Raw genomic sequence first — 26370 nt, forward strand, 5'->3', positions numbered from 1 at the left:
TGAGTCTTTATAAAAGAAAGAAATAACAAGAATAAAACCTGTTCTATAATGTTACTCTTTTGTATGTACCTATGGGTGGCCAAAGAAACAATGATTGATGACTGGTCCTACATTCACTGACTAAAATAAAGTGCTTAGTTGCTGGTTGAAAATGAGGAATGTCAATGCAAAACAAGAGAACACAGAATGCATATTCAATCCTACTGAAGAAACATCTTTCAACTTTGCCGAAAATGGCAAAAAAAAAAAAAAAAGAACATTTCTTAGAAAACAAAGATAGGCATAGAGTTTATGCATAAAGATTTTCTTTTAAAAAAACACACTTCATATAGCAAGAGCAATACAAAGGGGTTATATAAATTTATTTTTCATGTAACAATTGATTCAGTTAGAAAAAATTCCCATTTTCAATGTTAATTCCATCTCTCGTTTTTGGAAAAAAATCACTAAAAGGACAAAAAACCCACAGAAAAATACAATCTGTATCTGATCTATATTTACAGATAACCAGTCATTATTAAGGCGCAGATTAAAAGTTAACATTTATTCAAATCATCAAAATATTTTGTGCATCATATAACAACTCTATATACCGTAGTGTCATATTCCCTTCATTGCATCAAGAGAAAGTGAGAGAAAGAATTTCCAGTGTTTTTATTTATTTTTAGCCACCCTACTTAATCTAATTTAAGTGGGACAGTTTTCCCTTTGGCATATCAAAGCACTGTTCATAAATCAACTTAATACTGCATATTCATTACATCTTCCTCCTGTTGCAAATGCGTGGTAGAGAGCTGGGAAAAGAGCTCCAAGATTGTTATCTGGGAAGGTCTTATTAAAAACATAACAACATTTAGAGTACTGAGCTGTTGAACAGGACATAAATCTGGTATTGTTAACCTGTACTACACGTTTAGCATGATGCATTAATACAATCAAATAAGATGGATGATCATTACATGATCCACACGAGCATTTGTACAAATATGCACAGGATGAATAAAAGGAGTGATTCAGTTCAACATCCTTAAGCAGATAAGGCTTAGTTTAGCTTAAAAAGGGCAGTCCCTCAGTGCCAGTTATAACTGATAATTTTATGACAGGCCCATTATCTATGCCTTCAAGGTAACCAATACCATTTTTTAAAGTGAAAATGTTTCTGTGTGCAAAATGCCTCTTCAATTCTTCTTCCTACTGTAATGGTCAGACTCAGCCATGGAAAAGTGTCAGGCAAGTATTTCTTATCCCATATTTGTATAAAAGTACCCAACTCTTGTATATGCTTATCTAATGCCTTCTGCTGAGAGCACGTGAGAGTGGTTTATGCCCATGTAGAAAATCTTGACTACTGAACATAAATAACTCTTTACAGTACAGGTAACTGACAACATTTCCTATGGGAAAGTTTTCTAACAAATTAATATACTTGGAAATAATATTGCTTTGAAGAAAGAAAGGCACTTTAGTGTTTCTTCATGGATTAAAAACACTTCATAAATCTATAAGATCTCTGAAAAGACCCAGGAAACAATGTTGCCTGATTTCTTGGACTTTCACAGTATAAGACTGTAATAATGACTCTAGCCACTTAAAAAGATATCTTTTTTTTTTTTTTCCTTCAGAACTTAGCTGTCTTTATGAACTGCCACCGTGGAGGCTCAAATAAGCCTGTTCATTCTCAACAAACATAAGTCTACTTCAAGCAGACAGATAGGGTTTCAGGAAAGTTCTGTGGCCATACGGAACATAGCTAACGTGTACATGATAAGGATTGTCATCTATTTCTCCTCATAATGGCAACAGTGCTGTCCTGTCAGATGATTATTTGTCTTTTTAAATAAAGTGACAATCTAGGGCTCCAGTTATTGAATGTCGTCCATTCTCTACCATAAATCTCTAGTAAATATCAATTTCATCAATTATGTACTGTATGCTTATAATATCTAAAAATAAAAGTTTGATATAAATAAATGTCCTTTAGTGGCAATATACTAAAAAACAGCCCTTTGCCTCCAGACAACCATTAAAATCATTTTAGCATTACAGGCAGCAGCTAAGTATGATGACTGCAAAGGGTTAATACTGCAAAGTCAATTTGGTCTTTCTTTGCACCTATTACCGTGAACTAGGTCCATTGCTAGGTGTTTCTAGGATGCTAACATACATGAAACAGAATTGGTCCAGAAGCAAGTGGACTCACTTACATTTCCCAAAATCACAGAATATTCTGCACAGAAACTAAGATCCAGTACCATTTCAAATAAAAGTTTGATGCAGTCAGAAAAATGTGACTAACTCCGATCTGTACCAACATATTAGGTGACACAAAAATGAGAGAGATGGAGACAGCGAGAACTTCCACAGGACAAGAAATTAGAATGTGTAAAGTGCTGAAAGACCGCAATAATTATTTTAAAGCAGTACCAGAAAATTCCACTTTGATTATTTTTTAAAAATCCCCAAATACCAAAACTAAACAAGAAAACAAAATAACTTCTAAGTTTTCTGGCATCCCAGATGTCAATTCATCCTTCATTTTAAGTAAAAAAAAAAAAAAAAAAAAAATCATCAGTGCATGTGTTATATAGGTAAATAAAAACAGGAAATAAAGCCCTATCCTTATATTGCAAATTCTGTCCAACTGCCATTTTAAAAAAGTAATCCACATTTGGTGTTCTGTATGACATCATAAGAACATCTTCTCTCTCTTCTTCCTTTTTGCCATAAAGTACAGGTGCGAATAAAATGCTTTGGTCCTGATACCAGACACCCAGAGTGCTGAGGACGGTGTGCTGTGAAGGCTGTTCACACATCTCCTGTGTCCACTTTACAGTTAGTCAGCGGGCATGTGCCAAGAGGGTGCTGCTACCAGCGGCCACTGACACTAGCAATGTCTGAGTGATACTGACGGGGTAGCCTTCCACTTGCTCCACCTTCCAGGAAAGAGGTGCGTGTATTTGGTGATTCAAAAAGCTTTCTTCGGTTTTTATTTAGCTCTAGAGAGAGAAAGAGATAATTGTTAGGAGCTCAAGAGAAGTTCTGTGTATACTACAGGACATGGCACTAGAGCTCAGAAAATGGTGACATGGTAGGTTTTTTGAGGAAAGTCAAGTCTGGTAGCAAAAGGAAAACTTAGTTGATGGTCAAGGCATTTCTGAAATACTAGAAAGTATGGTATTAAAGATAGCATATTGATAGTCTAGAGAACAAAGGACAGCAAATAGTTTTTGTTGCAATTCATAAACTCCTGACAGCAAACAGTTTCTATTCTATTATAGTTTGTAAACTATATTGGAGGATATACCATTCTCAGAACGCTCTAACCAAATTAAACAGTTTGACCTACTCCAAAGGTCATTTCAGAGGCAAGGAGAACAATAAAAGCTCGTGAAAGGACGTATGACTGATGGCACAGAAAATTATGACAGCTACTGAACTCATTCATGTCAAACATGGCAATCATTTAGTTTTATTAAAGTCAGATATGAAAAGAAGACCCCATACCTAAGCACAGGGATATTGGAGGAGCACCCTGAAGTACAGCTGACCCTTGAATAATGCAGAGGTTGAGGTACCAAACCCCTCCTGCTCCCATGTAGTCAAAAATCCATGTATAACTTTTGACTCCCCCAAAACTTTACTAATGGCCTACTGTTGCCCAGCAGCCTTACCAGTAAGTTGATTAACACATGTTCTGTATGTTATACATATTTTATATTGCAAGTTTACAATAAACTAAGCCAGAGAAAATACTAAGAGAATCATTAGGAAGAGAAAATATATTTACTTATTCATTAAGTGCAAGTGAATCATCACAAAGTCTTCATCCCTGTTGTCTTCACGTTGAGTAGGTTGAGAAGGAGGAGGAGAAGGGGTTGCTCTTGCTGTTTCAGGCATAGTAGAGGCTCAAGAGGTAGTGGTGGTGGAAGGAGAGGCAGGCACATTTGGTGTAACTTTACAAAAATACATCATAATTTCTGTCTGCCATTCTTGCTTTTTTCATTTCTTTAAAAATGTTTCTATATGGTACTAGTCGTTCTTCCACTGTTTTATCATAGAAGAATCCATGTCATTTAAAAAAATCAGAAGTAGTCTTGAATAATCGGAACTCTTCTGCCAGACTGTCTAACGTCAGTTTCTTTCTGGCACTGCTTCTTCTATGTCTTCCTCATCGTCTGGCACTGGTTCAGAAACATTCATCGCCATCAAGTCATCTCTATTAATTCCTCTGGTGTGGTATCCTCCTGAATTTCTCCAAGATCTGATATTGAAATCCCTCACTCACCCTTTACCTTTATTTACTTTTTTTTTTGCCATATCCACAATTTCTTTCATGATTTTCTTGACTGGCTCTACAGTAAATTCTGTGAAGTCATGCACAACATCTGGACACAATTTTTTCCAGCAGGAATTCATTGTTTCGGGCCTGACGGCTTCACAGCTTTTTCTGTAACAACAATATCTCCAATGGTGTAAACCTTCCAGCTTTTCATAATGTTTTCTCTATCTGGGTTCTCTTCTATAACCTTGACAATCCTTTCCATAAAGTACCATGTGTAACAATCCTTAAAGGTCCTTATGACCACCTGATCTAGAAGCTGAATTAGAGACTTTGTGTTTGGAGACAAGTTACCTAGTTTGACATGACTCTGATGGTAAACGCATGGGGTTTTCAGTGGCCAGGGGCATTATCCAACTTCAAAAGAACTTTAAAAGTCAGTCTTTTACTGCCAAGTTACTTCCTGACTTCAGGGAAAAAGTATCAATGGAAACAGTCTAGAAAAAACATTCTTGTTATCCATGCCTTCTTGTGCTACAACCAAAAGACTGGCGGCTGGTATTAATCTTTTCCCTCCAAGGCTCAAGGGTGGGCAGCTTTATAGATAAGGGCAGTCCTGATCATAAACGTGACTGCATTCACTCAAAACAGCAGTCAGCCTATCCCTTCCTGTCTGAAATTCGGGTGTTTGTTTCTCTTTCTTCTTTCTTTTTTCTTTTTTTTTTTTTTTGAGATGGAGTCTCGCTCTATAGCCCAGGCTGGAGTGCAGTGGCACGATCTCCACTCACTGCAAGCTCCGCTTCCCGGGTTCACGCCATTCTCCTGCCTCAGCCTCCCGAGTAGCTGGGACTACAGGTGCCCGCCACCACACCTGGCTAATTTTTTTTGGTTTTGTATTTTTAGTAGAGACAGGGTTTCACTGTGTTAGCCAGGATGGTCTCGATCTCCTGATCTTGTGATCCACCCGCCTTGGCCTCCCCAAGTGCTGGGATTACAGGCGTGAGCCACCTCGCCTGGCCTCTTTCTCTTTCTTACTAATAAAAATCCTTTGTGGCTTTTTTTTTTCCAGAATAGGACACTTTCATCTGCATTAAAAACCTGTTCAGATGTATAGTCTTTCTCCTCAATGATTTTCTTAACTGTGTCTGGGAACTCATGTGGTATCTAGTGGTCGACAAAAGCTCCTTCTCCTGTTATCTTCACATTTGTTAAACCAAACCTCTTTCTACAATTAACGTACCATCTTTTGTTGTCATTAATTTCTCCAACTTTAGATCCTTCACCTTCATTTTGCTTTAAGTTGTCATATAATGACTTTGCTTTTTCTTGAATCATGGAGTCAATAAGTATGCTTCTTTATAACAATCCTGCACCCACTCTAAAAGCTGCATTTTCAATGCAAGATAAAAAAGGTATTTTGCAAAAAGTGCAAGGCTTTTGCATCTGCAGGTCTAGCTGCAGCAATGGCTTCTCAAATTTCCTTTTCTTTTCCTTTTTTTTTTTTAAACAATATTTGTTACGCTGGATTCACTTATCTTGACGTGGTGGGCAAATGCAGCTACACACCTCAATCTGTGGTACATATCAAGCAATTCAACTTTTTCTCATGATGTCATGACTTTGCTTTTGAGAGCATTAGTGGCACTTTATGTGGGTCCTATGGTGTTATTCAAGGTCTATGGTATTGTATTAAACACAATGAAAAATACTCAAGAACTGTGAGAGATCACTTGTAACTGTTATATGCAACTTACTGGAGAGATTAATTGCTCAGGTGGAGATTAGTGTTATATAGTGCTTTAAGCGGATACTTGTAACATCGAGCTCACTGCAATAGCAACAGAAGGTGGCTATGAAATTATTACAGCAGTACTGTATATAACACAGTTAATTTTATGCAGTTATGATTTAAAATGTCTTTATGTTTGTTTACATTTCTCTCTGCTGCCAGTGGTGCCATATATGGGCTGTGAGGTTTTGATAAACTTTAACATGTTATAATAGATGTGTATATTGTATGGCAGTAAATGATAAAATAGACTAGTATCTGTATATATTTCATACATATGCATTCTTGACATACCTAACTTTTTCTTAAATTTTTTCAATATTCCCAGGCTATGCAGTTTGGAAGTTTTTTCAAGTTGTCACAAATCTACAAAAATATTTCCAATATATTTATTGAAAAACCTCTGTGTATAAGTGAACCTGTGCAGTTCAAATCCATGTTGTTCAAGGGTCAACTGTATTAAGCCACAGCCCCCATGGCTCTGCCAACTCATGAAGCCTATACTTCTTGAGTCAGAAATAGTTTTAGAAAGAGGCATATGAGTAGGTTTCTTTGAATAAAAAATTAACCTAGTAAAAAAATCATATCAGCTTAGAAAATTAATACTCACAAACAACAAATACTTGAATCTAAAATTTCAGGGAAAACCTGAGGTGTCCTATTTGAATGGTAAAGAAATCAGAGTACTCTGAAAACACTGTTTAGTTTGTCTTGTGCCAACTAAAAATTATTAACCGGAAAGGTAAAAAGTTAATTGAAACAGATTACGTTGTTTTATGAGTATGCATCAACCTCCGCCCCCACCTCAAAATCACTGATGTAACTCATTCTGACAAACTCATGCAAGTACACAGAATCATCAGACTAAGGAAATTAGGGTTTTGATACCAAACAAATGCAAATACCCTCAAATTTATTCAGTTTAAAATAGATTAGAGGGATTATGTAATTGATTGGCTTAAAGTTGTTTCTTTGAGGGGCTAGAGCAGGTGATTTACCTTATATTTGCATGGTCCTCCCTACTTTTCAAACCACACACACACAATCAATCCCCTTTTGAATTGTGAAGTTACAATGTAAGATATGGCCATCTACAGTAATGCTGATGACACAGACTCAGGTTGTAACAGACTGCATGGTATTAAGGATGACCATGTGACCAGACACACTCCTATGGCCAAGTTCTGGAAGGTGACCAATACGCTTAACATTTTACCCCACTGCGCCTTCCAAAATGTAAACGCCTGCCCCTATACGGTCAAAGCAACACTGGAGACATCTCTCTTTTGTTCATATATAGGTCTTAGGAGAGAAGAAAAATAATAATGATTCATTAGCCTTATTGTATGACAAGCACCTTACATTTATTTTGCCCTATTCAAGTCTTCTTTAAGGGATAGATAATATTACCATTCTCCATTTTATAGGTGAAAAAACTGATTTAAAAAATAGACTAAGTCACTTGCCCACACAGGTACTAAGTGACAGAGGTGAAACCTCACATGCCTGATGGAAAGGTCAATGCCCTGAGCACTGGCCTTCAGTAACCCACTGGACAGAGAAGACCAACCAAGGCATCAGGAATACAAATCTGAGAAATCGATAGTTCCAAGTATGCCAGATAACAGAGCTTTATTTGCTATTTTAACATGCCGAATTTAATTTTTAAATAGAAAAACCCAGCTTCACTCTGAAGAAGCAAGGAAGGTATCTTTACAAGCAAAAGACACATGCAGGCATGCATACAGATGGCTGTTGTTTCAAGTTCCTCCAGAAACACAGTTATTAAAAGCTGAATACATGTACCTTGTTAAAAACAAAAACAAACACAGCACTTCAAAATCCAGAAATCAAGACAGAATTGAATATATTTAAAGGCAAACTTATGGAAGCGTTAAGAATAAATGAATCCCCTTAAGTACACAGCCTGGAAAAGTTTTATCATCTTCAAGCTAGGGACTATCTTCAGCCTCCATTTTCTCACGGGGGAATAACGTACAATTCAGGAGGACATTCCCACTTTACAGCAAAGAAAAAAAAGGAATGAGGCCAAACAACATTCTCCTTTAGCATATATAACACATATAACTGAGCACATGACAACAACTGGGCCACGAAGACAAAGTTTTTCAAAATAAATATTAAAAACTTTATTCTGAAAAGACACATCAGCTAGATCTTTGAAACAGTAAAATGATCACAAGGGAATCCAACCCTAACCGATACAGTTTCTAAGAGAGTACATATATATGTTTTTAAATGTGATGCACAGAGATAAATCTTCCAGAGAGGTTTTCAAGGTCAAGTCCTACTGAAGAGACTTTAGAATTGCTGTTGTTGTTGTTGTTGTTTAAATGATACGGCAAACTCCTCTAATATTTTTCAGTAAGCCTACGGGATGGTTTGGGAAAATACCAACCTTTTTCTTTGAAATTCCAAGGTTCACACAATCCTGGCAGCTCTCAGGATCTTGTTGCGGATCTGAACAGAGTCACAAACTAAAAGAATAGGTCGGGAAATGTTAGATCTACCTGAGGCCGTGGTGGGAAGCCTGTTAACAGGATGCTAAGCGTCCTTTCACTGAGTCCCTGTACATTTAACCAATCATGAAAATATTCTGAGAAAAATCTGTGAATTTTCCAAAAAAAAAAAAAAGTGGATTTGGGGAAAAAGAGATCAAATTTATACTTTGATCCATCTCCATTAGAGATAAATTTCATCTACTGCTATAACATGAAATGTATTTTGGCCTGAGATTAAAAATAAAACAAAACCTCATACTGAAAGAATCACTCAGATTATAAGTTTAAAATCTACAAAATTTAAAAAGGAATTTTAAGCAAACTCTGGACCTAACCAATCTGTAACCATAAGACAAATGTGAGTTCAGACTGCCCAGCTATACTGCATCTATAGGGAGACAGAATGTTCTGGGACTATAAACGGATGTCTTTGTTATCAGATAAGTTGAATTGGAGAAAGAAGCTTTTTGATGAAGAATTTTCTCAATAAAAATATATTGCTTTCAGAGAAAATAATTTACCAGGTTCAAACAAATGCACTCAACAAAGTAAGACAAAATTATTCTTAAAATAATCAAGTCCTTTATGCAGAGCAGCCATAAGGCATTTTAGTCAGTCTCAAACTCCGTTTAAAAGCAAGAGGACCTGGTGAACCCCACTGAGAGAGGAAGTCTACAAAAGTACTATATAACCTCAACAGAATGACAAAGAAGATAATGATTAGAAAAAATATTATTTTCTTAAAATAGAGAACTTGAAACCTTTCTGATTCCCATCTTACCTCCCCCAAAAGATACTGATATATTCCAGAGTAAAGGTATTGATGATCTGTCTACAACCTGCGAAGGTATTTACAGCTATCTGCTTGTTGCAAAAATCTTTACAGAATTCGGAATTGGGTTGGGACACCAAAAAATGAACTTAGTTTTCACTATATCCTCACTGCCATTCCATGAATCTCTAGTGAAAGATTATGGAGCTCTGGACTGTACACTTCATTGATATAAAATTGCTGGCCTGCAGGTATATTTCAACAGTATAGGTATGGTGAATGCACAAGTTAATCACATTTCAAACAGTATATAAATTTCATTTGCAAATAAATAAAAGAATATGAAAACTTTTAAAGTTAGCTTGAGTCTAGGGATAGCCCCCTGAGGATGAGCTTTACAGAAAACAAATTTTAAAAATTACTCTATCATCATACAAGGTAAAAAAGAAGAAGTAATAAAACTACAGTTTTGTCAATTTTCACTAAGCCTGATGACATCACATGAAAGGATAGATCTTAGAAATGGAAGGTGACCTTTGTACAATCACAAATTCCAATCTACCTTCATGATTAATAAACCGAAGCCAAAAGAGGTTTGGAAACTCACTCAAGGACTCATGACTTAGCATAGGTAAAGCCCAGATTTCCTATTTGAATCCAGTGTTCTTTGCACTATACCAAGATGATCTTATGAGCAGAAATTATGCATTTTCCCTGCGGAGTTCCATTAATACAGCCTCTTGGGTACACACAGTATATCCGAGAAGAAATTTTAGAAGAAGTTCTGGTAAAACTGATGAGTGTAGAACTCCATCCACAGAAGAACCTAATAGGCTGCCACCAGGAAGCTCAATGGCTGGATTTCCACTCCTATTTCAAAGCTGCTTTGCCTATATCTGCTTCAGATAAAGATTTCCTATGAGAAGATGGGTGGGGCATTCAACATGCTGCTAAAATAAAATGGAAAACCACTGAGGTTTTAAATTTTATGTGCTGATCTGATTAGTGAATGCTGTCTGGAATGGACTTTCACCAGTTGGATGTAACTGCTGGCTTCACTGAGGCATAGCCTGCAAATTCAGTGTTCTGAAAAAGCATTCATTTTTCCACAGCACATGACACTTGGCTTCTGCCCCTGGTGTGTCTGTCTTTCTGAGACTGGGACACATATAAACTTGACATTCAAGAACTTTATTGGCAAGTCTTCAAAAACTAATCCCATTCCCTCCTTCAAATTTCCACATATTTCTCTAAACACTTTTTTGAGGTTCATTACCATGTATTTGCCAACTCCTGACTCATCATCTGGCTCAATTCCTTTCAAATGAGTGGCACCCAATAAATATGTATAGAGCATTTTCTAAAATATATATGCAACAGATGCACAAAGAAAGTGGCCTAGGGAGACAGACATTATTTTCCTTCATTCTGTGACTATCTTCAGGATACTATGTCCTGTGACTCATAAATTCTATTAAAACAGTGGGAAGACTAAGAAGAATTAAGACAAGTAACACTGCCAGATTCAACCAGCATTCTTTTCTTCTCAGTGCAATGATCTCAGTTGGTGTGCAAGGACACACACATTTGAAACATAACTGCCAATCAAGAATAATTATTCACTAATGTAATGATTACTGTTTAACACAACTGCAAAGAGGAGAATTAAACTTTCTCCCCAACTTCTCATGTTCTGCATAGGGCGATTTTGGTTAGATCTTTCTGAAGAGATCTATTTTCAGATATGACCCTTGTTAAGGCAGGTTTTCAGGCAATGCCTTGATGAAAAAGTAAGACAGTCTCAGGATCTGTCACACTGTTGACAGGAAAACCCTCTGAAACCACAACCAAGGTGTTAGGTTAGTAAGCCAACAGTTAATGGGTAGAAACAACCCAATGGCTGAGACCACTGGCAGAGGTTATTCAGATTTTAACATATGAGTTGAATATTTATATTCACCTGAAATTGCAAGCAGCATTTTCCTCCTGGCACCAAAAGTAGTTATTCCCAGCTCCTTCAGATCCTGATCTGTGAGAGTGAGGAATGTCTGAAGATCGATCTGTGGGTAGAAAGGTCAATCTATAACCAATATATTAATTACTTATTTTCTTTCCCACTGTAGGATCAACTTGTTATCACACTTATTTATCAATTATGCTCTGCCTACTTCCAGAAAAGAAAGGTGGTAGCACAAACCTAAGAAACAAGAATTAAGAAAGGTGGTGAAATGGAAATGATGATTCTAGCAGAAGACTTAGCTCTGAGCAACCCGGCAACTATAGCAAAAAAGGAAACACAAAGATTGTACCATTTTTGTGAACTAATAAAAGGAAGAGCATTATCTGTAAAGGAAAGAGAAAAATATTTCTTAGGTTGGGATTTTGAATTGGTTAAGTGTACCTTTATCTTTATAAGAAGAAACTAAATAATAAAACAGATGGCATCTTCCTTTGTGTTCAACACAGGATTGAAAGGATTGAAAGAAGAATTCCCAGACACAATCAGATCTACAGTTCACTTGGCTCAACCCAGCAAACTATCACTGAAAGGGACACAAAAGAAGTATCTGCAGGAACTATAAAACTGTACTGTCTGGCATCAGGAACAAAGTATGAAGGGAAACTGCCCAAGGATCCCCCACCTTCCTTTAAAGATAGTGTGTAAGAAGAGAAGACAAAGGATTCTGAAGCCAAAGAGACTTGGGTTCAGATCCTGACTCTGCCATTACTAGCTGTGGGCACAGAGAGTTGACAATACCGTATCTTGCAGAACTGTTGTGAGCATTCACTATAACTATAGATATAAAGTACTGGGCTTACCAAAGAAGATAATTGGCAGGTATGGTTAGTAATAATGCATGTTGATATATCACCTGTGAAAGTTGCTAAATGAATCTTCAACATGCTTACAATAAATTAAATCTCATGAAGTTACTTATGGGGGATTCTTGTTAAATCACATCTGAGTATTAGAAAACATCCTACACTGAAAGAAGCAGATGGCCAAATTTCAACATGCCATAAACAGGTAAAACTTTTCATTAAATGATATTGAAGATAATTTAAATTGTCCTGTTTTGATTTGGAAGGTACATCCAGATCTTAGAAAACCTTAGGCCATCATTTATCACAGTTCTAAAGATATGTTTTCAGAAATTCTATAATAGAGATTCTTTAGCTCAAGTGTTCTCCAACTTTCTCTTAAAGGACCAGACGGTAAATATTTTAGGCTTTGTGGGCCATAATGTCAGTGTTGCAGTTACTTAACTTTGCTGTTATAGCTGGAAGGAAGCCATAGACAATATGTAAACAAATGAATGTGGCTGTGTTCCAATAAAACTTTACAAAATCAGGCAGTGGGCCTGCAGACCAGTTTGCTGACCCCTGCTGTAGTTAATAAAATATTAAAATTAAGTCCCTCTGGCTTTATACTTTGTTTTTTTCCTTCTTGGAGTAATTGGAATAAGAAATACCTACAATTTCTATGCTTCTTCAAATAGGAAACATAGATGAAAACAAACCCAGAATATCATTGAATTAACATTCAATCTCTTGCTTTTTGACCTTCTGTGCCTGGACACATTAAAATACTTCTGCTTCCAGCTACCATCATCTAACCAGCAAGACAAAATAAAGAGATATATTCTTTAATGCACTGATTATGAAAGGTTTATTCAGCTTAGAAAATTATTGGTTAAATGAACACTAACTCAGATGTAGGGGAAACAGAAAAAAAAAATCAATACCCTGAAATTCAATACACACAACAATTGCCCTTTCAGTGTAAAAAACAAAAATGCTCAGCATTTAAACTTAATAATTTATTGGACCATGGGCAGTACATTGAATTTATGATACAAAGTGCCTAGTAAAAACCATAGATTCTTTATTAACTGACACGTGCCTAGAAATTACTGACTAAATCAGATGTTCTCTAACATAAAATTAAGCCAGCTAGCATCAAACATGGACCATGTCTTGATTTGAAAAAGACACAAATGTATGGAACCATTTTAATTTTCTGACACTTTGAGTTAGCTGTGCCCCAGTAATATGAGAGCACTGTTAGGAAGAATCATGCCTGGGGTCTCTTTTCTTTATGCCAGTACATAATAGGATATGGCCAATCAGTTTGACCAAAATCCATGGTCGTGATTGTTCAGTAGACATCTCAGTTCTGTCTCAGTTCAGGTAAAACGCAAACAATAAGTTAATGAATAAATTAACATGTTGAAAAAAACATATATTCTGTGAGAACAGACTTCAGTATGACCAGGATAAGTCAAAAACAGCCAGAGATATTTCAGATGCCGTTATTTACTTTTAAGTGCCACAAATAAAGATAACAACAGATTCAAAATGAAATCATGTTAAATACAGACTTGTTGCTGACCTTAAGGGAGCTGTGACTACAAAAATTCCTAGGAATCTATATATCGATTGGGTTTTATTGCTAAAACTGTTAGATAGCTATTGTACATTTTTCTGCAAGTATGATTTTCTCTATTTCTGCTATCCTGTGTTTCCTAGCTGCACTAAATAAGAAATGAGATGACATTTTTCTTAGTAGCAAGAACAAGCTATGAGACTTGAATAAATGCTCAGTGAAAGCATACTCATAGGTCAATAAGTGATTTCATTCTAGAAGTCATCATACACACAATCAAAACAAAGATACTTGGGAAAATAAATAATGACTGACCTCTTGTTGCTGGAAGACATCTGTGTATTTGCCCAGGCCCAGTTTGCTGAAGAGCTCAGGGAGGTCAGAGCCTTTGAAAGAGCTATTTAGGTTACAGCCATTGCTTCCTGTCAGCGAGGAAATGCAGTCCATGTAATTGCTACTGCTGAGATAGTGTTCCGCTGAAAGGCAAAGGACAGACAGGCTTGAAGTGTAAATGCCCAGAGAGAACATGGTTTAATTAAAAGTTTTAATCACCTAAATATTTCAACTTTCATTGTTCAGCTGAATAGGGCAGTAGCTGTAGAAATACAGCAATCCTTTACTGAAATATTGGCTTTTCATTAAGGAAATGCTGGTTATTGCTTTCAGGGAGGCTCTTGCCATTTAAGAGGTTACACTTGGGAGGCAGAAATTCAGCAACAGTGCCTCTGTAGTTAACAATCATTCATCATATTCTCCCTGAGTAGTCAGAAGCATTTGTTGTTTATAATTGATTGGATGTGAATTAAATGAGGAGCTGTCAAAAGGATCCCTGGGACAAAATAAAGGTATGGAAAGTTATTACAAGTCCAGGCTCCGTTGGATGGCAGGGTGGCTCTCTGTATCTACACACCTGTGCTTTCCTTTGGTCAAAGGAATTGTATGATATTGCAACACATAAATCCTGCTCCCTAAAAAATATAATTGGGTAGCAAGGTCACAAAACAGCACACTTCCAAGATTAACAGTAATATATAAAGTGATAAGAATGATGCTGGGGTTCCTGGATTTAATTTAGGACAAAAATAAATCAATCTCTGGGGAAAACTTTTGAGACAGCAGTGCTGAACTTTTCCTTGGTTCTGCAACTGATTTGGTGGGCAAAGGTTTCAACAAACTGTCTGTGGCTCTCAGACCCAGTGACAAGCAAGTGCTGGTGATGGACTATTGAACCAAGCCAAGTAAGTCACACGCACACACAGCCTTGGAGATTTTAGCAGAGTGCAGGCATTCCACCTCCCAGACCAATAATGAGATCTTGCCTGTGTGGGAAATCTGTCTTCTTACACCAAGGATGTGGCTTCAGGAGAGATCCCCAAAGAGGTGAGGGAGGACGACACTGACCAAAGCCAATCAGATCCATCTAGTCTACTCTGGGGATCTGTGCATCTGCCAAATCTAGGAATCCTGTTCTGCACTGTTTTGGGTGTCACTGATCACTTTCTCCAGTTGTTTTCATCTCCCAATTGAGATGTCCTTTATGATTCTCAAGCAGAAGGCATTTCCTGATAAGGTTTTTCTCTTAAGGATAGCTGTTTATCTCTTGGGGTGAATGTGTAGAGAAAGGACCCAAAACCAAACCCCAAGATACTGAGTCCTGGGACACTCCACCATTTAAAGGTGAAGCAGAGACCCCAAAGTCATAAAAACAGTTTGAGGAGGAGTGACTATTGAGGTACCAGATCAAAGGTGACACAAAGCCACAAAGTGGACTGCGATAAGCAAATTGGGGTGAGTGACCACCAGATGTGGGATGTGACAACATCAAAGTGGCTAAAAGGCTGCCCACATAATTTATGGTCCAAATGATACATTTACATTTTTTTTTTGAGAGTAAAAGAGTTACTGAGAATTATGCTGCAGCAACTGGTATAAATAGGGACGCCCAGGGAAAACGGAAACATTGGTGACCTTGACAAGGGTGTTAAGAGAAATTATCTAAAACTGTGCTGTTCAATACAGTAGCCATTGGCTACACACGGCTATTGAGCACCTGAAATGAGCCTAGTGGGAATGAAAATGCTCTGTCAGTACACAATACACTGCAGATTTTAAAGACTTTGTACAACCTAAGAAAGAATGTAAGCTATCTCAAATAATTTTTATATTGATTACATATTTAAAAGGAATCTTACATATGTTAATTATTAAAAATTTTAAAAACAAATGTTTGAAAATAAAATGTTCATAGTGATAAATGTTCAAAGTAGCCTATAATGTACTTTTACTTAATTTTTTTTTTTTGGTCTTAACTACTTGTAGTTTCTATAGTCTCTCTTAAACTCTCTATACCCTAAAAAAAAGTGACAAAACCCAAATAACTGTGCTTCATTAATCATTCCTTTTTATTAATGTATCCTCCATCTTAACCCTGAACTTCTATTCAACTGATTGGTACAGTCAATTTAATTATCCAGTGTTAAATGAAGGGAAAGGAGATAAAGACAGAAAAAGAGAAGCACCAAATGAATGTATCTTGGGCTAGAGACTGGACATCATTTACACCCCTCCATCTGTGCCTGGCACCAGCCTGACTCTCATCTTGATCATACTGTCAGTGGTGGAGCGTCCAGCCAGTAACTAATGGGAAGTCTCCAGGCTACTATTGACAGTGTATTTAGGAATGAAATAGTTGACCGTGCTTTCTTATTTAGACTTGGCCAACAACCTGATTACTCCTTTCAAATCTGAGACTCCTGACAACACAGCTGACATGATTGATAGTAACGTAACAATTGACTGTTACTGAGTGTCTACAATGCTCATCCAGACTGCCTAGCTTCAAGGAGTCTTCAAATATTCTACATGTTTCAGGATTCCAAATTTGTCAAATTTGGAATGCCCTGAAAAAAGGCATTGGGGCATATCTTGTGATGACAATGTCAGCTCTCATCTGTTTATACAGCCCAGGAGTATGGGTGCTGTTGTAGATAAAACAATGGGCTCATGCTGAGTCTCAGCCAGATTTGCTAAAAGCCAGAACCCCCATGCTGTAATAAGTTAATTTTTTCCTGTTTATGCTAATTCAGCAACATCTTGTCTATTTACAAAATCAAACCCTGCTATTCACCTTTAGTAGCCACCCGCTGGACAGTCTTTCTTCAATGGTCTAAGATGCTAACTCAATCACATTTTTCTCAACTTGTTTTTTTTTTGAGACAGGGTTTCGCTCTGTCACCCAGGCTGTAGTGCAGTGGTTCAATTACGGCTCACTGCAGCCTCAAACTCCTGGGCTCAAGTGATCCTCCCACCTCAGTCTCCCACGTAGGCTAAGACTACAGGTGCATGCATACCACCACACCCAGCCTCTTTTTTTTTTTTTTTTTTTTTTTTTTTTTTTTTTTTTTTAGTAGAGATGAAATCTCACTATGTTGCCCAGACTGGTCTCAAACCCCTGGGCTCAAGCTATCATCTCACCTTCGCCTCTCAAAGTGCTGGGATTACAGGCGAGAGCTGCCATGCCTGGCATCAACCACTTTCTTATGTCCTTGTCTTTTTGTCACCACCTGGATGCATGTGTGTACATTACCCATTCATGCATTCATTTCACAAACTTTTATTAAGCACCTACCTACTAGGTGTCAGACAGTCCGCTAGGCATTTGGGAAGAAATATCTAACAAGGCAAAGCATAACAGAATACTTGACACGTGGACACTTCATAAATGTTCATAAAATGAACAAATACAGTCTCCGGTTTGTGGAGCACAAATTTCACAAGGAGATACAGACAGGTAGATAAATAATTGCCCTTCGGTATGGCAAGTGCTAGTGTGAAAGCATGCACAAAATGGAGAGGAGAGAATCAGGTGGCCTGCTTCACTGGGAGAAACAAGGACAGCTTCACAGAGGAGATGACATGTGAATTACACCAAGCACTTGAAGTCAGAGAAGCCACAGTGATACTCCAACCCAAATAAACACATTCTAATCTGGGGATACCTAAAAGTGTGCATAAAACACAAAGCTCACTTGACTTGTTTTGTTTACGCTTAGGGCTGCCAATAGAAGCTGCAAATTCACTATGACTTCCACGTCCGATTCCATTTCGGTCTCTCCAGTTATCAGATTCGCTTCCACTTCCCAAGTGCTCGCGACTGTTGGACCGTGAAAGGGACATCGATGAGCCCTGTAAACAGACAAAGCCAGATAAGGAAATGTTTAATCAGGTGGGTTTTTCAGGGTGGGAGGAGAAAAGAATCCACATTACACCACTACCGTTTACTTCTCTTGCCAACCACCGCAGTTACTCATGAGTGTTGACTCTTGGGAAGGCTGTGGAACCTGCCTACAGCCTTTGCCCTGCAGCACCAAGGACACTTGGTAATTTACACAGTGAAGTCTTTTTCTTTCATTATGGGGAGTAGATTCTGAGTGAGAGTTCTGAGAACCTCCAGTATAAATAATCCCTTCTATAAAATTTGGAAGAGTGGATGCTGAGACTCCTTCCAATTTTGGAGACCAAAAAGCAAATCTTCCACCTGGTAGAGCAAAGATTCTCTGCCTTGTATCACACAAGTAAGAGAAATGGTGATGTGGCAAAGCTGGCTTCTCAAAATGCTAATAGAGCCTGAGGTTGGAAGGGGAGCTGTCATTTCCCCTGTGCTACCCTTCCCTAAACAAACAAGGATACAATCTCTAACAAATTACATACCTGGAGTAATTTATCTTTTTAAATTCTCCACAACAAAAACAAAAATAATTTAAAATTTGCACTGAACTTGCATTTATTCATCCTTGTATTTATTTAATCACTATATTATAGACACCCTACTTAGTATTACCTAGAGTATTAAAGTCAAGATTCTCTGATTTTCAAAGTATTATGTTCATTAGGTAATTCCAAGAGAATCCTTTACTGTTCACTTCAATAAACTTACTTAATTCAATCTTGCAATGGCATAAAGACAGCTCACTACACCCTCCTTTAAAAATTTCTTTCTTTAGGGCATCCTGACACCCCAGGCCCCAAGTTTTCCACCTACCTCACTGTGTCCTTTGGAGGATCTTCCTATTTTACATCCTAAAATGTCAGATTACCCTGTACCTGGTCCTAGGATCTCTTCCCTTCCCTCTGTCTACTTTCTTAAGTAATCTCAAGTCCTTTCAAAAAGTAATGACAATAGTGATTCCTAAATTTCTAACTCCAGATTTGATTTCTCTGTTGAAATTTAGAATCATAGGCCGGGTGCAGTGGCTCACACCTGTAATTCCAGCACTTTGGGAGGCCGAGGTGGGTGAATCACCTGAGGTCAGGAGTTTAAGACAAGCCTGGCCAACATGGTGAAAACCCATATCTACTAAAAATACGAAAATTAACTGGGTGTGGTGGTGCGTGCCTGTAATCCCAGCTACTTAGGAGGCTGAGGCAGGAGAATTGCTTGAACCCAGGAGGCGGAGGTTGCAATGAGCAAGATCATGCCACTGCACTTCAGCCTGGGCGACAGAGTGAGACTCTGTCTCAAAAAAAAAAAAAAAAGAAAAGAAAAGAAAAGAAATTTAGAATCATAGAAGTGCCAGTCTGACACTGCCATTTTCCTGTCTGACAGGCATCTTAAACTCAGTGTGCTTGAAACCAAGTTGTTGTTACCCATCCCCATCAGCTACCCTCAAACTTATTTTTTCAGAATTCCTATATCCCAGCTAGTGACTCTACTACTCACCCAACTGCTCCAGCCAAAAGTCTAAGGGTCATCCTTGGTTCCTCCTTCCCTCAACACAGCCAATCCCTCAGCAAGTTCATCAGTGTCATCTCTAAACATACCCCAAGCCTGCTCACTTCTATGCACCTCCACAATGTCCCAACCGCCTCCCTAAGGGCCATTTTAATTCTACTCTTGTTGCTTATCTCCCTACAATCCATTTTCCATGAAGCAACAAGACTGATTTCTTAAAATGCAAATTAAAACAAATATGCCTCTGTGTAAAGTCCTGTGAGGTATTTCCACTGTGCCTTACCATAAACTGACAGGCTCCATAATCCAGCCTCTGCCTCTCTCCAGTCTCTTCTCTGATGCTGATGCTCCCCCATCCTACCCACCTCGGCTTCAGGAACTCACCGGCTGGTTCTGACTCTGGGATGATTGTGCCATTTGTTCCCTTGGCCTACTATTCTTTCCCCAGATCTTCATGGCCTTTTCTTGGCATCTAGGTTTTAGCTTGAATGTCATTTGCTCATAAGGTCTGCTTTATGACTACCCAATCTAAAGTGGTTCTGTTTCGTATATAACAGAGACTCTTGTAACCTAATGACTTCTTGTTTGTTTTGTGTTTCCTTCTACCCACAAGAAAGCTCTATCTGTGAAAGCAAGAACCTTGTATTCAAACACTGTATTACCAGTGTATAAAATTGTGTCTGGAACACATAAGGTGCTTAGTATTTGTGGAATTACTGAATTAATCTCAAGGACTCCTTTCCCTACAACTATGGGATACCTTTACTAACTTCTGGCAATGGGTATAGGGAAATGAAGTTTTCTGAGACCAAAAACTGGCATTTCCAATGAAAGTATCTTTATTATTGTATATCTTTGATAAAATATCTTTAATATTTCTACTCCTAGATTTGTAAGATTTAAAATAATCAGACAACCTCATTACTATCAGTGCTAGGGAAGTTGAAAACCACCTTTTATTCTCAGTGCAGGTTTTTATTTGCTCCGAGAATATGTGACCATTACTTATGCTTTTAAGAGATGGGTGGCAAAAAGGAAAAGACAATCTCAAACCTCTTTGTAGCTTTATTGATGTGACACAGTTACTGCAGGTCAAAGCAGCCTTTTTGTTTGACTTTTGGTATCCCAATATAATATAAGGGGACAGGGTCATAATTTAGAATCTTGGAGAAAACAAAAAAAGCTTGAAATTGCCTGCTTCTTATCTAAGGGATCTCTTTGAAGTTGATTAATTTCTCAAAGCTGCCCTAGAACTGGAAAAAATTGCTCAAGCTGAGCTTCTCAATAATATTGAATACAGAGTTTGAAGTATCAGATTCTTGCCTGAAGCAAAGTTGCTATAGCAGGAAACATTTGGTCCCTGGCACACTGAGTGAGCAGCCCTCACCCATCAGGACCTATTGGTCAAACATGCTTGCTCTTTTTACAGATCGGCATTCTCCTTGTTCATTTGGCTTTATTTTTCTTTTGAAAAAGGAAAAAATAAGAAAAAGGAAGGTGTTTTTAGCTACTCTCCAACTTAAAAATATTAGTGCCATAAGCATAGATGTGGTCTCTATTTTAATAAAAATCTCCATCTCTACTTTTCCCCAGGCCCTTCCCCTCTTCCTAATCTATAGAGGCAATACTCACTGGATGCCCTATTTCTGATCCTTCTGAGCTATAGAAGAATAAAGGAAAAGACATACACAGCCACTGCTGCAGAGAATCAGACCATGCTATGTGAGGGGCCCTTTCTTACATTTCAAAGAATTTGGGATACATGAGGAAAAGCTCAAGTCTAACTTATATACCAGGGAGAATCTAGAACACTATTCAGAAAAAAAAAAAAAAACTTGATCATATCTTTCCATTAGTAGCACTTAAAAAGGCAGTGAAGGAAAGTAGATTACATGGTTAATGTCCATGCTGGAATCTAGCAGGTCTCACCCACCCTTCCTCCCAAATTTCAGTGTGAATGGGCTGCTAAACACCAGCCAGGAAGATGGGGCAGGCTAGCCCAAGATAGCCAAAGCAAGAAAAGCCATAGGAAGAAGTTCAACCATGGTGTCAGGGGCCCTGCACATTTCTGCCCACAGAAAGTGATCTGTGATCTACCTGCCCTTGGGCAAGTGCTGGAGCAGAAGAGCCTTTTGGGCTCCTATGCCTATTCCTGCCCTTATCCCCATAGGGTTACATCCCTTTACAGCAGTGTTTCCTATGGGACACATGCATCACAATCATACTAGGTTCTTGCTGAAAACACAAATAGATACCTGGTTCTCACTCCCTACCTTTTGAGTGAGATCCTAGGAGAAGAGTCTGGATTATTAAGCTCTCCAGGTGATTCTTATGTTCATAAAACTATAGCAACATGGCTCTAGATCAGTTACATACCACCCTTCGTATGGACTCTCTTGGGTTAAATCATTAGGAAGAGTATAAGTAACCTTGAGTAAGACACTTAGCCATTCTGGGCCCCTCTTTCCTTACTAGGAGTTTGTGGGGATTGAATAAAATTGTGGATGAACTAAATGAATGTGATTTAAGATAATTACTACTATTACCTTAAATTCTTATGTGTTCACATAATACTCTAAGATATTCCTTTGAATATAAAAAAGCATAACTAGCTTGAGTGTGCAGAAATACTTCCACCAATGAGCATTCATAAACATAATCTCATCTTTCAGCAAGCCCTTGGTTTTCTTCAGGATAAAGTAAGTCTTCCACTGGAAATAATAATAGCCACTCAATATCAGTAAGAACTGGCCAGGCGTGGTAGCTCACTCCTGTAATCCCAGCACTTTGGGAGGCTGAGGCAGGTGGATTGCTTGAGCCCAGCAGTTTGAGACCAGCCTTGGCAACATGGTGAAACCTCGACTCTACCAAAAATACAAAGACTAGCCAGTCTCATAACCTGGTCTCAAAATAAATAAGTATATAGATTAAAATTTAGAAATGAAAAAAATGTTAAAAACTTAAAAGAACCTCACACCTGTAATCCCAGCACTTTGGGATGCCGAGGCGGGCAGATCAGTTGAGGTCAGGAGTTTGAGACCAGCCTGGCCAACATGGTGAAACCCTGTGTCTACTAAAAAAGAAAAAAAAAAAATACAAAACTTAGCTGAGCGTTGTGGTGCATGCCTGTAATCCCATCTACTTGGGAGGCTGAGGCAAGAGAAATGCTTGAACCCAGGAGGCACAGGTTGCAGTGAGGCGAGATCCTGCCATTGCACTCCAGCCTGTGTGACAGAGTGAGACTCTTAATAATAATAAAGTAAAATTTTTAAAAATATCACTAGGCCGGGCACGGTGGCTCACACCTGTAATCCTAGCACTTTGGGAGGTTGAGGTGGGTGGATCATCTGAGGTCAGGAGTTCAAGACCAGCCTGGTCAACATGGTGAAACTCTGTCTCTACTCAAATACAAAAATTAGCCGGGCATGATGGTGGGTGCCTGTAATCCCAGCTACTCGGGAGGCTGAGATGGGAGAATTGCCTGAACCCAGGAGATGGTGTTTGCCGTGAGCCAAGATCGTGCCACTGCACTGCAGCTTAGGGTGGCTGAGTGAGACTCCGTGTCAAAAAAAAAAAGTTTTTTTAAATATCACTAAGAACTGACAACACATCATGCTAAGCACTGGATGCCCTCTCCAATGCCCTTCTCAGCACAACCTGAATGAGACACAGCTCAGATGAGTGAAGTCACTCACCAAAGCTATACATCTGGTCAGAGGTGGTTATCAGAACCCTGCACTTGACCACTCCATTACCAAAATGAACATCATTTTCCACTTGTCCTACTGTTGGTCTTAGAAAGCAGAACTGAATGAGCATTTCTAAAGTAAATACTTCATCTTTGAAACTATAGGAACACAGTCAACAATCTGGCACACTTCACTCCCTCAAAAGCAAGGATGGGCTGAAAGGAATAGCCATACCGTACATCAGGTGAAACTCTAAGAATGAGCACAGCAGTTTTATGGTCTCTGCTAACAAAAGGAGATGTTTATTTTCTCTCTGTGTTATAATGGAAGAAAGAAGAGTGTACCTCCTAGAGCCTCAACATTTTTCATAATGGTTCCTACATTCTGCTGCTGAAGGTAACTTCAATCTTTAAAATACAGCCTGCCAGGTTGCTACTATAACTCCGACAATGAAATTCACAGGAGACTCTTTCTTTTAGTATTTCAATAGTATTTTCTTTTTCACTTACTCAAAAGAGACAAAAAAAAGCAGCATGTTTGCTTTTGTGTTTCATCAATAGCCTAATTTATTACAAAGAAAATGGGTGGAGAAAAGGTCAATCCACAAATGCTAGTTATTAGACTAACAATTATGAAACCCTTAACCAGTATTTGTTTTTTGGCCTACAGTGCTCTCTCTGGTTGAACACTGTGACTCGTGGATTAATCATTTTCATCCATGTTTGGGTTTGTACAGTCTCCCAGCATTGTGTATGTGTGCACGCTCTTTCTAGCCCCACCCCCACTCCCAAAGCCTTAGAGCCAAAATCTGATACTTTGAAATGGAAAAGGCCTGCTTGGTGAATCGCGTGTAGCATGGCTGTGGAGCATGGAACTCTCCATCCCTTCCATATGGTAGGAATGCCAGCTTCCCAGTCTCACCCCGAGCAGGGCAGCCAACATCTGGGAAACATAAAAATTTTGGAGCACTTGTTTCAGATACTTCTTGCTGTGTTCTTGGCACATCTGAGCACACTGAACTTTTAACTCATATCTGAAAACCTATTTTTGTTGAATATTTGCCTTTTCCCCCATGGTAACCTTGCTAGTGAAACCCTTGGATAAAAGGACTCTTTATACATTTTTATGGAATATTACATCTGCCTTTTGCTTAATCTCAGCCCTACGCTTATCATTTATGACACATCCTACCCTCAACAAAAACTCACATCCAAATTTACATCTCTTTAAGAGCTGACCAACAACTTTGAGAGAATACAAATAAAAGATCATAATACACAAGAGAGTGCATCAGTTTTATAACAGTGTGTTTACAAGAATAGAAATAAAAACAAGTCACCACTAATCATTTTCCCTTAGGTACATAAAGAATGAGGGTGGGGGAAGGACTGTCCTCTTTTTCTGAGAGAACAGACAGGAAGAATGAATAGGACATGACTCTACAAACCTCATAAGTGGTTGTCATTGTGGGCTTATAGGACACATGATTGGCCCTTCTCAACTCCTTGATAGTTTCAGCTGGCATGGATTTAGAAAAACCCAGGCCACTCCAGGTATTTGTGGGCGTTCTGACCTCCGTCACCACTGGTTTCTTTAACATAGCTTTGGAAACAAAATAAAACCAATGCTTGGTATGTTTAATGCATTTCTTAAATAAAATACTCATGATACGTGTTGTTTCTTTGATATATGTGAAGAAATTATCACTGAATGTTATTTCTTAACACAAAATGCCTAAAAATATCTTAATGAAACATTTTATCCAAAGTAACGATAAATGAAAAAATGCTAAATGATTTCTTATTTGGGCTAATGCTAAACCATTCAACAAAATATATTCAACAGAATTTATGCAACTTGAACTCAAATATTCTAGGTTTCTTTTTCTGAGTTTTCAAGTTCTCAATTCACCGTGAGTACTCAGAAAACATTTATGAGTGTACTAAAATATAGTCAAGTCTAAGTTATTAGTGTATCACATACCTTTGGTGGCTAATAGCTTCTTCTGTTCATAGTCAAATGCCTGAAAATGAAACAGAAAATACCTTTATTGACAGTCTCTCCAAATGTCATGCCAATACTCCATGGTTAGAGAATAAAGGTTTTGACTGTGTTCCATGAATCTGCCTGAGACATACACCAAGCTTTGCACAATAATGCCACAGAAATCCAAGGTATGTCTGTAAGTTTAAACATGCTTCCAACACTAATTAATTAGTAATAATAAATTACCACTTCTGACTTTAAGGTTGACTTTAAGAGTTAGAATTTTTCCTTAAAAAAAGAAAAAAAATCTTATTTACCATAAATACCTAGCACACCAGAGCCAATGTCTGCTAGAGTATAGTGAACAGCCTAATAATAATAATGTGAGTTTTGAAAGAATACATTTCCAAAATGCTGTCATGTATCTATTGGCCCCCTTAGGGTCTCAAAAATCCCCTCTTCATTTAGGTAAGCGTGGCCTCAAGTGGTATGATGTCAAGATACCTTAAGAAATTATTTAACCTAACTGGCATAGTCTTTGCTTTTGAAGTGAGATGTGAGATAAATGGCAGATGTCTAACTTTAATTTATAATGACATTAAGCAATGCCATAAAATTAAACCTAGTTACTGTTTATTGCACAGGGCTAGGATAGCACCATTGATTCATTCCATTAAAACTGAATGAGTAACTACGATGTAGTCAAGTCTAGGTGAGGACAAAGATAGATCATTCTGAAGAAAGTAGTGCAGATACAGCTACATTTCAAATCTTTTCTGAGTGTTATCAACTCCCCAATTTAGGAACTAGCTAAGACTTGATCTAAGCATGTCTCAAAGGCCTACCACAAGGACCAAGGGCCAACTGGCAAGAGCTCTTTAACCAGAAGGACTATACCATCATATATAAGGTACCTATATAATCTACGGTCTGAAACAGGACATTTCTGAAGGTGAAATGTGCTGTGAATAACAATTAGGCCAGGATAATAAAAGTAAATAGGGGCTGTCCCAGACAAACAAGGACATGTGATAACTAAAAACATAGCCATGTATCAGGAAAGCCAGATTTTTAGATAATATTTTTGATGAAGTTTTTAAATCCTAGGACTAAAATGGCATTGGGAGTTAAAATCAATTTTTAATTATTAATGCCTAAGGGCAAGGTATACGGAGAACCTAAATTTACTTGTTCAGCAAATATTCATTGAGGGCC

At 38.0% G+C, this 26370-nt stretch overlaps 1 protein-coding gene across 7 annotated transcripts in view; it reads right to left on the minus strand.

The window, feature by feature from the left end:
• Window positions 1-341: 341 nt before the first annotated feature.
• Window positions 342-26370, minus strand: part of BICC1 (BicC family RNA binding protein 1) — a 319977-nt gene continuing 293948 nt past the window's right edge. For 5 of the 7 annotated variants that reach the window (XM_054503414.2, XM_054503413.2, XM_054503418.2 and 2 more), the window contains 6 exons: window positions 25153-25192; window positions 24617-24771; window positions 17778-17934; window positions 14065-14225; window positions 11323-11422; window positions 342-2996 (listed from right to left, as the gene is read on the minus strand). In XM_054503414.2, coding sequence (XP_054359389.1) covers window positions 2866-2996; window positions 11323-11422; window positions 14065-14225; window positions 17778-17934; window positions 24617-24771; window positions 25153-25192 — 744 coding nt within the window. In that variant the 3' untranslated portion in view covers window positions 342-2865. Of the gene's footprint in view, window positions 2997-5877; window positions 8567-11322; window positions 11423-14064; window positions 14226-17777; window positions 17935-24616; window positions 24772-25152; window positions 25193-26370 lie in introns of those variants that run through there. The other 2 variants (XM_054503415.2, XM_054503417.2) reach the window with 2 other exon arrangements.

The sequence above is a fragment of the Pongo pygmaeus genome, chromosome 8 (genome assembly GCF_028885625.2).
Source record: "Pongo pygmaeus isolate AG05252 chromosome 8, NHGRI_mPonPyg2-v2.0_pri, whole genome shotgun sequence".
Classification (NCBI taxonomy): Eukaryota; Metazoa; Chordata; class Mammalia; order Primates; family Hominidae; genus Pongo; species Pongo pygmaeus.